Source organism: Pimephales promelas, chromosome 10 (assembly GCF_988280905.1).
Source record: "Pimephales promelas chromosome 10, fPimPro1.hap1.1, whole genome shotgun sequence".
NCBI classification, from domain to species: domain Eukaryota; kingdom Metazoa; phylum Chordata; class Actinopteri; order Cypriniformes; family Leuciscidae; genus Pimephales; species Pimephales promelas.
Window position 1 is genome coordinate 17,445,761 of NC_142778.1, and position 14,352 is coordinate 17,460,112.

Here is a 14,352-nt window from a genome sequence, read left to right on the forward strand (position 1 = left end):
CCTCGTGAAATAATGTGGTCATTTGTTAGAGAGTTTCTATGTTCTTTCTGCAGTCATATGATCTGCTTTAATGCAGTCTGAGGAACCATTCTCCAGATGCTTTTCTCTTCTCAGTTGTGTTTGCGGACATGACAAGACAAGATCAAGGCATTATGAAATCATAGGGCTGTTGAAACAGGTTTTTACATTTTGAAGGCTGCGTCCTCCTGCCGTCGCATTTGTCGGCCGCATACGTCATAAAGAACAGCGCAGTAACTATTATAAAGTTGTCTTTTATTCTTAGTGAAGCATAAATTCTAGTATTTTTTTCATATCTTGGGAATGTAGTGAATGTAATGAATTTCACTGAAATGAAGCAGCCTCAATGATGAATGCGGCCGACAAAGGGACCTCCAGAGGACACAGTCTTCAAAATGAGACACAGCTTTATTCTTTTTATTTAAGCTTACACAAGACATCTTCTCACAAAGGAAGAATGTTCATTGATCTTGTGAGAAAATATATTAATGTGCTGTTAAAGCTTTTAAAAACTTTTAACATTTTAAGGCTTTTTTTTTTTGCAAAATTGAGGTTTTGTGAAACTTTGTAAATTAAGTGAGTGACCATATCACAATTCTGCAGTTAATGTCGACTTGTTCACATTTTGAGAGCATATGATGAGACTTTCAGGCTCTCATCACAAACGGTCTTGTGATTCCAATGTCACTGTAAATCTACATTAACAAGCATTGAAATATTTTACTGTCAGATAAAAAATAGAGCATGACAATTTTAAAGACTAAAGTGACAGAAAATGTTTGTCTCTACTCTCTAGTGTTAAATACCACCATGGGTTATGTAACACAACCTTTAACAGAATGATGTCTCTGAGTGGTAGTTCTAAGGCACTCGATTAACAGTGTAAAGAAACGTGAGTTGACAAATGTGAGTGGAAATAAAAGCTATTGTGTAGAAGCATTCAAGTGTAAGTAGGTGCTTTTTCTTCATTTAATCTCCAGGATTTCAGCATTTATGGACTCTCATGACCAATAACAAATAAAATTGATTTAAGAAGCATAATGACTGTTTTAAGACAGAAATGCAGCTGTTTCACACTTCTTTTTTTAGTTTCCTGTTATTAAATCAGCACTGTTGCATAAATAAAAACACTCGCCTTTTAACGAAATGCTTGAAAAAGAATGGCCTCTTGATGTACTTTGTCGACTAATGATTTCATTTGGGCTTCACTTGAATCAGCATGAATGTTAATGACAACAATTGATGAAAATATCAATTGTGTGCAAATAAAGTAACCCACATTTGGTTTTCAATCACAGAAAATGGGTAAAATTCAATAATTTGAACATGGAGCTGCATTGTGATCGCCATATCTATGGGAATGAAATATCTATGGCCTTGAAAAGGAAGATTTCAAAAGCAAAATATATTAAGAATGCTAATCTAAAAGGATATTAAGAAATATTGAATGCTTTTAGTACAAGCATGCAAACTTTTCGGAAAAGGAATATTTATGGTACTCATCAGGTATGTTCTATGCATGTTCTATGTTGATAGTAGCCTGACTACATCTAGTGAGAATATGATTCTGAATCTGCTCCGTAGGGTTTTGATTATGAGGCGTGTCTTAACCGCACCAGGAAAAAAAAAAAAACCTCTGCACTCAATTGGATAGTCGGTAAACCTACAACCAATAAGAGTAACGCAGTAACTCAACAACTTTGCAACTTCGCAGTTTTCAACTACAGAACTTACTTATTTTAGAAGTAAAATAACGAGTGTTGCTTCTTTTACTTACTCCTCCATGTGTGCGACCAAAGGTGAAACCACAACGACCACAGGCTTTTCATTATGTCCCATCTTCTTAGCGACCATCGGAGCCAGCTGATAAGTTGCACTTTTGCCGAATCAAGTTGGAAGGACGGCAAAGATATCTTTCCGATCGACAAGTGCCTTGATTGCAGTTCTCGGTTTGTCTATTAAAATTAATGCGCTGTCGATTTATTTCACAACAGACGCGACAGCGAATCTATACATATCAATTCTCCAGCTGCAGTCGTCTTTGAGGGAAACCAGTTAAGCGATATTTGATAACGTGATGATTACACCCTTGCAGATCATCTGTCCATCATCGTATAAAGCCCGCCCTGGCAATTTGATTGGCCCGAACGTTTCTTGTCTGATCATAATTACTCCTCAATGGATCGAGTCCAGACCGAACTTCCCGACCAAAAAATGTTGTGGGCGGAGTTCGGGCTGGCATCCAGGCTATGTTGATAGAAAAAAAGAAGAAATAACTTCTTCAGATATTTCTCTTTAAAAGAAAAAAGTATTAGCTGTAATACAAAGTGACCCACATTTGATTTTTTTAACCACTGAAATGTACAATTTTACCAATTTACTTGTGGAGATCTCCATATCTCTGGGATTGAACCATAGAGGGCCTTTAAAATGAAGATGCCAAAAGGAAAGTTTGTTAAGAACCAGAATTTGAACACTTTAAACACAAAAATACTTTTTGAGTTACAGGCATGCAAACATGAGACAAAAAAACACAAGTGCCTTATGTAATTTTTGAACTGTCACTATTGGCATGTAATGCAACAGATTTTATTAATAGACCTACCAATCTGTGTGTAAAATAAAATGATGCTGCCATCTTTCTAAATTCATTTTTACACCTTCTAATTTGTTTCCAAATCTCAGGTGAAATTTCTAATTTTTACCCCCCTCTACAAAATAGTGGATTACTCATTGAATATACTGTGATATTTAATGTTTTGTTTTTATCACGATTTCTGTTTATCTTTGTACAGAAATAAAAAAATTAAAAAATAAAATCGAGCAGGGAAAGTTTACAAAATGTAGTTGATTTGACATGGAGTGACCATGCCATAGTCATAACCAAGGCTGCATATTTATCTGATCAAAAATTCAGTAAAAATAGTAATGTTGTGAAATATTATTTGCAGTTTAAAATAACAGTTTGTCTATCTACTGTAATATATTATGAAATGAAACTTATTCCTGTGATGAACATTGAAATCTTAGCGTGCTCTTTCGGAAATCATTATTATATGCTGATTTGCTGCTCGAGAAATATTTCTGATTATTATCAATGTTGAAAAGAGTTGTTGCTTCATATTTTTGGGGAAGCTGTGATGCATTTTTTTTTTCAAGATTCTTTGATGAATAGGAAGTTCAAAAGAACACCATTTTTCCAATAGAAACCTTTGTAACATTATAAATGTCTTGCTGTCACTTTTAATCAATTGAATGCTCCTTGCTGACTAAAAGTATTAATTTCTTCCAAAACAAATCTTACTGACCCCAAACCTCTGAATGACATTAATTGTATATCAATGATAGTGCAATAACACTGCTCTGTGTTTGTCCATCGCAGGTCCTCAATCTGCTCTCAGTATGTCCGATGGGGACTATGATTACCTCATCAAGTTCCTCGCACTGGGGGACTCTGGGGTGGGTAAGACCAGCTTTCTATATCAGTACACAGACAGCAAATTCAACTCCAAATTCATCACCACAGTGGGAATAGACTTCAGAGAAAAACGTGTGGTACGTATTTTTATCACTGGAACTAAAATGAACATTGACATTTTCATAGTTGTATTGATATTGATTATGTTGAATTTTTAACTTATTTAGCTTTGAGTATTCGGCTATGTATATAGTTCTATGCAAATGAGATGCCTTTATCAGGTCTCATAGGTTTAGATGTTTCCTGCTTGATTTGTAATGGAGGTTTAGTGTTTTGAAGTCCCAGTCGAGGTTAACTGGACTGTGAAATCCCATCGTCCTGTACAGCTCTGCACATGGAATCTTGCCCAGAGGTTTAAAAACCGCCATTAATGTATAAATCGCTGCCTCAGGTGCAGGGGGATATACACAGGTTCGTCTGAACACGGTCATGAATACTATATGCAGAAAAAACACATGCAAAACACTGCACGCCTGCGAAAGCAAATAGACGTTCTCTGAGTAATTATGCTTTTCCTGAATGCAATACGATGCCTAAGGCTGCTTAATTTGTTGGGTACACGCAACGACAAGAGGCAGTTCACATACTTCACATGATACACACGTCAGAGATGGATGGATGGATACACAGTATACAAGAATATGCACATTAATAATATTTATTATGTAATATAATATGTGCAATCAATGAACTAATTGTTGTAGTAAAATTAACTCCTCTGCAAGTGGTTTATTCTCTTAAAGGTCTTTATTTTATGATAATGACTAATCTACATTATCCCACCTATTGATGACCACATGACTTCTTATCCAGTAAAATACATGGGCATAAATTTTGATTAAAGTAGAAGCTATTTTGTTGGATAAAAATATGGGAAGGAAGAGTGTGGCGTGATATGCAAGATGGCAAGACTTGAATCTAGCAGCTGTAAATCTACTTTTGACCAATCAGAATCAAGCATTTTACAGAGACATGCAACAAAGAGTGCATTAGTGGCCGCCCAATTATTTAATGGCCTCGGATTTTTCCTATATGTTTTTCCCATAGGGATTTTTAAAGTTACAAGCCATGATTTAGTAGCTGAAAAAAACAAACGTACAGCTCTAGTGAGGGAAAGAACTACAATTCCACGCCATTGTGAATGAATTCAAAACAATGTAGAAATATAAAACTACTAGTTTAAAGATATAAACTCAGCAAAAAAAGAATCACACAGTTGGATCCTGTAACATTCTACTCTGAGCTGTTCGCACGTCCCTGGGTTAATGCCTTTCTGTGGCACACAGTAAATGCCTAAACGAATCTGCAGCAGTCAGGTGGTACAAGTCAGCGCTTGTACTTTTATTATATTTGAAATGTTATGTGCTTTGAGACCTGAGGTAATGAGATCTCTCGTGTCGTGATACTTTGCTGAGTGCTTTTTGAAGGAGGCGTGGCTTTGGAGATGCTCTGAAGGGACGGTGGGATCTTGCTATTGCTAGCCTCTCCAAAATTGCCTAAATTAGCTTTAAAGAGACCTTTCTACTGACTCTGAAAAACACCAGGAGAAAGATGCCCAGGGCCCCAAAGAATAATACAGTCCTGCTGCAGGAGGCATGATGATAAACTGCAATGTTTGTAATGCTGTAAGGAGACATACTGACTACTAATTTTGATATTGACCTCACTTTCATCAGGGACACTTTATTATTTCAATTCTGTTCGTCAGATGTCTGTGAAATTTGTTCAGTTTATCTCTCAGTTGTTGGATCTTTTTCTGTTCATACAAATATTTACCTTTGTAGTGTATATTGCCTATATTTTGTAGTTTGAGCGTGTGACAATCACGTCATGTCTTTCCACTGAATTCCACTGAAAAATACAATTATTTAAACAATCATGTTTAACAAAGTATTATTTTAAAATATTTAAAATATTAGTTTAAAGTAGTGCTTAAGATTAAATTAATTTGAATGAATAAATAATAGCATTTATTTAAATTAATTATAGCAAAAGAGAGCATCTGTTCAGCGTCTGTCTCTCTATTAACATAATAGCATTGTAACCCCTTTTTAGCGATTTAGTAGCGAAACAATTTTATTAAGAAGTCGTGAGGCAGTGTTGATGAGTTTCTGTGCTTCTGAATGTTTGTGCGAGGCGCAATGTCCGCTTTGTATGCGAATGACATTATATGTTTGCTTCAACAGTGATTAAACTGGTTTATATATATATATATATTATTTTGAAAAGCTTAAACAAAAGCGTATACCATTGATCTAAAGGAATAGTTCACCACAAACGGAAAATTGTCATTAATTACTCCCCCTCAAGTTGTTCCAAACCTGTACGAGTTTTTTTTTTTTTCTTCTTCTTCTTCTGTTGAACACACAAAAAGATATTTTGAAAAATGTTGGCCTGGTTACCAACATTCTTCAAAATATATTTTTGTTTTCAACTGAAGAAAAAAAATCATACTGGTTTGGAACATGATGAAAAAAGTTTCAAATTGTGGGTGAATTATTCCTTTAACAATCTCGTAGCTTACAGTAGGTTTGCCTTTATTGATTTATAAATTACTTTGAAAAATCAGAAAATGAATGGGATTTTTACATCCAGACTGTTGCACTCAAAACTGAAACGGGATGGCTGGTATAGATACGGAAATATTAATTCAGTAGAGAAGATTGTGTGTGTGTGTGTGTGTTTTAGGAGAAAGATCCTCCCACCTTCATATGGCATAATAGAGCAGGGATCCCTCCTTAAGAACAAACACTTCAGCACTTAAGACATTAAACAAATGCTGATTGTTTAGGGCCACACTTCCAGTACTGAATCATCAAGTATGCATTTCATGGTTGTGTTTGACTAAGTCAAAAGTAAATTCAAGTTTCTTGGAACTTTATAACACAAAAACACACACACAGCAACCACATAGTAACATCCGAGCAACCACCACAACACTGTAGCTTTGTGGTAGCACATTTTCTATGAGGCAAACCTCACATTTTCTACAAACAATATAGTTTCTTTGTCGAAGTGTCAAGGATATTCAAGCATCATGCACTAATATAGTTTTTTACGGGTCTCTAAATAAGGTGTATAAATCCAACGGTCCTGATGGCACAGCCGGGAGAGGTCAGAGGATCCACATTCAGCTGTGGGATACAGCCGGACAGGAGAGGTGAGAAGCAGATCAATACTTGTGCTTTACTTCCTAACATGAGCCGCGTTTCCACCGCAGGAACTTTACCCAGGAACTAGGAACTTTGGGGTGGTACTCAGTGTGTTTACACCACAGGAACCAGGGTCTAAATGATGTTCCGGGTAAAAAATTCCCTGCTGCCAGAAAGTCCCTGCTGGCGAGGTAGTACTTTTTCAGAGTTTGAGAACTTTCGGGGTGGGACTTGTGCGCTGAACATGCTGATTGGTTCTTACACTTGTTCTTTCTGCCCGATGGCGCGATCATAGTCCGCTGATAACTAACATCTACTTTTGGTTTTATATCTAGCATTACGAGCTTTCTGAATATGCTTTGGGAGCTCGTCTCTTTTCTGCCTTTTTTGTTAATTACCTCGCTAGTAAACCAATCGCACACAAAAGCAGCACAGCTTGAATCTCCTCCATACAAACTCAAAACAAACACGCAGACTGGGAGGAGCAGTCGCACGCAGTTCAACGTCACTACATAATCTTCACGGACTGGACCGGTACTTTAGTCCGTGGTGTAAATGCAGTAAGGAAGCAGTCTGGGGCAAAAAAAGTTCCCATGAAAAAAGTTCCTGGGACAAATAGTTCCTGGGAATTGCGGTGGAAACGCGGCTATGCACTCAGTGAAAGAAATTGAAATGGTTTTTCACTGTTGTGCGACCTGTGTCTTCTCCTCTAAATGCTCATGCAGATTTCGGAGTTTGACCACTGCGTTCTTCAGGGATGCCATGGGTTTCCTGTTGCTCTTTGACCTCACGAGCGAGCAGAGCTTCCTTAATGTGCGGAACTGGATGAGTATGTCCTTCATACCTTACTGAGTCCAGACTCACTGAAATCAACACATGATGAGATTCCTACATATACAGACCTTATTTTGTTTTAAAGGGCACCTATTATGCCCCTTTTTACAAGATGTAATATTGGTCTCGGGTGTCCCCAGAATGTATTTGTGAAGTTTCAGCTCAAAATACCCCACCGTTAATTTATTAAATGAAAATGTCATTTTGGGCCCTGATTAAAAATGAGCTGTTTCGTGTGTATACCACCTTAAATGCAAATGAGCTGCATATGCCCGCCCTGCCTTTGGATTAGGGCGTAACTTGATACCTATGGCAGTCGGTACTGAGAGAGTGAGAGAAACCGCTGTTTTGAATGTCATTCAGCGTACGTTTGAATCGGAATATATAAATAGTACGAAGAGACTCCGGCAAAATAAACACAAATGAGAATGGACCTGTACGTCTCGGTATGGTTATTTGATACAATGATGTACTTATTGAGTTGTAATCGCGTCCCATTTGTAATTATGGATGTGGAACACACACACACAGACACACAAACACTAATGGTGGCGCAATTTTTTGATACTACATACACATTCTGTGATAAAGTTTGCTACGTACAAGCGAAATTACATTTATTCGAGGGACTTGTAGCGTCATGTTTAGCTTGTCCTACAGGTGCTTCTTTGGCAAATGTGAGGAGATGGCTAACTTACAGAACAAGAACATACATGCAGTTTTTAATACAATATCTTTAAAATATATATATATATTTATAAACGTGTGGTTACACACTATACAAACAAGGTTTAAATTATATAGCCTACACAGACACCCTACGACGACAACAACTTTAGACGCTTTTGTTGTTGAATTGGCTTCCATAGACATCAACTGAAAAGACTATTTGCTCAAAAATCATAAAATACACTTACTGTTACTGGAGGTGACGGTGGATCGCAAACAGTAGACGACGATCCACACTTGAGGATTAACTTTTAAGCCACAACAACAGGGGGGGTTTACCACATTTAAAGTGTAGCAACATGCATTTTCCTCATAATTTATTTTATTTACCAAATTATTCACAAAAAATTATCCTCCCAAAAATAATTTTTCTTTTTATCTAGCAGCTTAGAATAGTTGCCCATCTAATTGTTAGAATAATAAATGGTATTTAAAATAACAATTTAATACAATTTGATGAACTGTAACAAGCAGCTTAGAGTGGTCGCAAATTTTCTTATAATAATAAAAATATAAATATTTTTTGTGTACAATTTTGTAAAAAAAAAATTAACTAGCAGCTTATTGGTCATATTTTTGATAATAATGATAATAATAATTATTATTAGTTGTAGTAGTAGATGGGCCGCTGCTAGTTATTATCATTATGATTATAATCTTTCAAATACTTATTGCTATTGAACTTCTGTGATGTCTTGTGCAGGTCAGCTGCAGACGCATGCGTACTGCGAGAATCCTGACATTGTCTTGTGTGGAAACAAATCCGACCTGGGGGACCAGCGTGCAGTGAAAGCGGACAATGCACGAGAACTGGCCGAAAAATATGGGTGAGAAGCCACATTCACCTGATCCATCAGACCTGAAGAAACTTGCCCTGTATGTGTAACACATGACCTCGTCTGCTTCAAAAAGCAATCGTTTTTTATTGTAGACTTTAGGACAGAAATGCTTCACAGTTCGCCTGTGGAATGATCTGTTGATCAAAAGTATTTAGGTTTCGTAGTAATCAGATTCAGTGGTGCCGGATCAAGATATGAAGCAGAGGGCTGCTGGCAAGTTAGTTTCAAGGTCATCACATCTCATACTAATTTGATTGTGGTGATAAAATGACAGGAAATGCTAGGGAAGTTGTACGGGTTTGCCTGATTAAGGCGGATTCCCAGGCGTGCAGTAACGTGCAGACATGTGAAATGATTTGCTGGTGTGTGCGAGTCGTATCGTAATGTAGGTCTTCATACTGTACGTGTTCACAGGGTGCGGGCGTCTCCAAGGATGTTTGTTTTAAGGGCCTTGTCTGTACCGTGTTTGCCTAAGATGAGGGCATCTTCTCGTTAAATATGACACTTTAAGATGGCGGTATACCGAAAAGCTAATATTTACTGTGTTTAATGTGAGGAGTCTTCAGTTTAGAAAAGCTTGGTATTACTTCAGAAGTCTTTTATGGCATCTAAGAATGTTTTGGCCTCAAGAACAGATTTCTTAGCTCTTAATTATGTTCAGTACAGTTTTATATGAAGTTACATTGAAACCTTAAGAGTCACTTGTTAAACTTGTCATCCTTCTGACATATTTCGATGTACTGACTTTGAGTTAGTCTGTTATGTAAAAAAAAGTTACTATATATCTATTGTCTACACTGCACATTTAGATATTTACTGTGATAGAATTAGATATTTACTTAGTCAATAATATTGGCAATGTGTTTATCCCTAGTTCTCAACATTTAACAGATGAGTCACTGCAAACTCACTGCACACTGCTATCAGAGTGTCCATCGAGTGTGTTGACTGATACTGGCATCTTATCTCCTCCCAGGCTTGTTTTTGAACAAACAATAGAGACATTTGAATCTATCATTGCTGGGGTTCTCAATCTTTTTTGCTCTATAGCCCTGTTTGGGACGCTAATTGTTTCTCATGTGGATGTTTGTAAAAAATACATTTGCGTAGCACCTCACTAATAACTGCATTCGAATGTGTAGGAGCGAGTTTTGTAATCCGGCAAACACGCTGCTCACGTGGTTGGTCGTATGATTGTCTGCTGTAAATAAAGTCATACGCTTGGAATAATACAAATAAATTCATATTGAATTTAATAATAGGTAAACAATGTTCTATTTATTATTTAAATCTAATTTAATTGTATATTATATTGCATTTTATCCCAAAAGGATGTCATTTTAAAAATATGGAAATTAGCGGAAACAAGTTAATGGACGACGCCGGTGAAATACCAATACTCTTATCCAATACTCTCTTTTTTTACTTGAGGTAAAAACAAGGCTGCTCGATTTGCGTTTTTAATGTTGTGTATAATAGCCTACACATTTTTAAATTGTATCATATATTGCTGCCACAATGACATGTAGATTGTGATATGTGTATTGAATGAACTGTATCAATGAAAGCAACTACTGTAAAAATTACTATTTTATCCCATATCTGTCTTCGAGAGCTATATCAGTAGGTTAGCAACATCCTAGTTCCAAACTCCATTGGAATCAGTTTAATTTTTCTTCTTGCAGTGTCCCGTACTTTGAGACAAGTGCTGCGAACGGTGAAAACGTGAGCCATGCTGTGGAGGTTCTGCTGGATTTGATCATGAAGCGCATGGAGAGATGTGTGGACAAATCCTGGATACCCGACGGAACGGTTCGCACCAACGGTCACAGCACCAGCGACCTGGCAGAACCGCGGGACACAGACCAGAGCAAGTGTGCCTGCTAATGTAATGATCCTCCCGGTGGGCCTCTGCTTCCAGATCTCTTTCACCAATAGTAGTATATATTTCAGTTTAATTCAGTGGATGTAGAGGATAAGAGACCCTGTGCATTAAACCAGTTTTTCTCAGAATGGACTAAAGCCACCTACATTATCATCAAGCTTTCGGCTGGTTACCAGTCTCCACGTTTTGAGAGCACTTTACACCAAATCCTTCATTCAAAACCCTTTATACTGTATATCAGACTAGATTTGTATCAAGGGCTTGATTTCTCTCACTGTGTGTGTTTCACTGTTATTGCACATATATTGTTAAAGCAGTTGTTAGAAAATTAGGTTTTTGTTGATTTCTAAATGAAAACCTCACCTCTCAAAATTATATAAATGCATTTAGAAAATATACATTACAAACCGTTATTGTCATTATCTCACCCTGTCATTTGAAACCCATTTGACTTCTAAAAAACAACAACAAGAGAAATGAGAAAAACATATGAACTTAAAGGAACACTCCGACTTTTTGGGACTTAAGCTTATTCACCATATCCCCCAGAGTTAAATGAATCCATACATACCTTTTTCATCTCCGTGCGTGCTGTAACGCTGTCTGACGCACCCACCGCTAGCCTAGCTTAGCACAAAGACTGAATGTAAATGGTTGCAACTAGCATACTAATCCCAAATAAGTGACAAAATAATGCAAACATTTTCCTATTTACATGTTGTCATTTGTATAGTCGCATAGTGTACAAATAACTCGGTCATATGAGACACAGCCATCTTTTAACCGTATAAATATTGGCAACTATATTTTCAGAAGGCGAAGCACTGCTACTTGGGCGGAGTGATTACCGCAGCACCTGAGATGCACCGTGGTTCGGAGCAGAGAGTTCGTTTAGAGTTGGAGTAATAGAGTCAGCAATTACTAGAATGTAAAGCATAGTTTACAATCATGGGTGTTAGTTGTATTGTAGCTGCAACAATAAACAGGGGAGACTGGGTAATACCATGATTTTTCATAGAATTTCAACCAAAAATGTATCCTGATTTATAAATATCACAGAACATGAATAAAGAATTATTATTACAGAAATCAATATATTTTAAAAGCAATTTATTACAGATGAACCAAATGTATTCAACAGCATATAATACAGTAACGTTACATAATTGCATTACAATAGGCTAGAATAAGGAGAAAGTAATAGCACAAGACAAATGGTTTTTGCACAATGAACCCATAATAGCCTACCCGTTCTGGACAAGGTCACTGTTTCTCCCCAAAAAAAAAAAAATCATTCATTAGCGAGGTGAAGGCTACAGTCCTGAATTTACCTCTTTCTCCGCTCATTTGTTACTGGGACGATAGAGCGCATTTGTGACAAACAATACTAACATTATAAGGCCTGCTAATGTCGCGTCTTTTGCGTGCCCAATGGGCTTTATGCCCAGCTGCACTACTTCCTGAACTTCAGCCAGCTCCTTGTTTCCTGTCTGCCATTATTGGCCAAATTGATTAATTCAGGTGTACCTGACCTCAGTAGTCATGGCAACAATAATCAGACACACCTGAATTAATCAATTTGGCCAATAATGGCAGACAGGAAACAAGGAGCTGGCTGAAGTTCAGGAAGTAGTGCAGCTGTGCATAAAGCCAATTTGTTATTTCAAATGTAGGCGCGCAGGATATGCGTGCTCATAATGGAAGCAACACGGTCGCGGTGCAACGAGATAAAAACATATAAACTTTTCAGGGATACATGGATACCGGGAACAACTGCAATACTAGTGACCACTCTATTCATATATTCCTCTGTGAAATGTACTGAGCAAACATGGTCCTTGATGATCTCTTCAGGTGTGCTTGGATCTAACATTATCCAGAGCAAGTAACTTCATTGATTCATCTGGTCAGCGTTTTTGGTTGGAATTCTATGTAAACTATGCTATGCTTTGCTATACTATGCTTTTACTATCTAGTAATCCTCTGAACGAACTCTCTGCTCCGAACCACGGTGCGTCTCTCAGGTGGTGCGGTAATCACTCCACCCAAGTAGCAGTGCTTCGCCATCTGAGAATATAGTTCCAAATATTTATACGGTTAAAAGATGGCTGTGTCTCATATATGACCTCGTTATTTGTTTACTCTGTGACTATACAAATCACAACATGTAAATAGGAAAATGTTTGCGTTATTTTGTCACTTATTTGGGATTAGTATGCTAGCTAGCGATGGGTGCGTCAGACAGAGTTACAGCACGCACAGAGATGAAAAAGGTATGCATGGACTTATCTAACTCTGGGGGATATGGTGAATAAGCTAAAATCCTTCTTTAGTGTTCCTTTAAAACCATGAGGGTGAATATAGGAAATTGACAGAATTGTCATTAATTGGTGAACTGTTCCTTTAATAACTTGTGCTGGTTGTCCCCCTCTTTTGGACAGATGGTGAATCGCATGTCTTTCAAATTTGTAGAACACTTTTAAATGTGTTACTATGTTATCTCTAGTCTTGTAGATGTGTCACAAATAGAATAAGTATTTAGATGTTATCATATTCATATTTAGATTAGTGGTTGATATGTTTTATATTTGTTTAGACATTCACCAGGTGTTGGTTGTTTTTTTGTTTTTTTTTTGGTTTGTTTGTTTTCCTACTGGTTTGTGTAGCTTTACTGCCATTTCATTTAATCTTAGGATTTGATTTGGAATGTTGTTTAGATCAAATATCCACATCTATTCTGTAAATTAGGGTTAAAGTTCATACTTTATTTTTTTTAAAGGGGTTGCAAAGTGCCAGAAGATTCTGCTAATCTCATCTCTTCAGTCCCTCAATTTCACAAAAGTAAAAAAAGAAATATGAGTGAATTTGTTGTTTATCTTCTGTTAACATTTTGGTTTAGTTTCCAGAATAATTTCCAAAGTGCTTTATTTTACTGCAGTGCCTGCCCTGTAACACTGAGTCATTGCCAAACACTGTCTTTTGTGCCAAATACTGAAACTCTATTTGAGAAAATAAATATATTTTATTTATTATTATGATGTTGTCATATGCACCCTTTTGAAATGCATTACTCGTGAGCTGACTCATTGAAATGGCGGTAATCTACATATTTGAGTGATGAAATCTAAAATTGCAGCATAGACCCACAAATTACCCATGGTTTTGTTTTGCACTTTTAACTTAAGACATTGGTTGCCTCACAAAGAATTTCTGTTTTTAGTTTCCCAATGCGCTTGCAATATTTATCCAACTGCAGCCTCCGTCAAAGAAAACTGGAATTTCTTGCAAGTAGAATAAATTAACAGAATGTTGTTGTCTTCCCCCCCCCCCTTTTTTGCTTAGGGAACTTATGGAAAGGGCCACCAGAGGAAAATAGGGGTGGGTCATGTCTTTTTATTCTTTGTTAAGGGGAGGGTC

General features: G+C 37.0%; 1 protein-coding gene across 1 annotated transcript in view; it reads left to right on the top strand.

The window, feature by feature from the left end:
• rab27a (RAB27A, member RAS oncogene family) overlaps positions 1-13,970 on the top strand; it is a 32,347-nt gene extending 18,377 nt beyond the window's left edge. Inside the window, exons 2-6 of the mRNA XM_089135434.1 lie at positions 3,401-3,573; positions 6,571-6,656; positions 7,374-7,477; positions 8,915-9,038; positions 10,736-13,970. Of these exons, the coding sequence (XP_088991560.1) occupies positions 3,421-3,573; positions 6,571-6,656; positions 7,374-7,477; positions 8,915-9,038; positions 10,736-10,937 (669 nt within the window). The 5' untranslated portion in view covers positions 3,401-3,420 and the 3' untranslated portion in view covers positions 10,938-13,970. The remainder of the gene's footprint in view (positions 1-3,400; positions 3,574-6,570; positions 6,657-7,373; positions 7,478-8,914; positions 9,039-10,735) is intronic.
• The last annotated feature ends 382 nt before the right edge of the window (positions 13,971-14,352 follow it).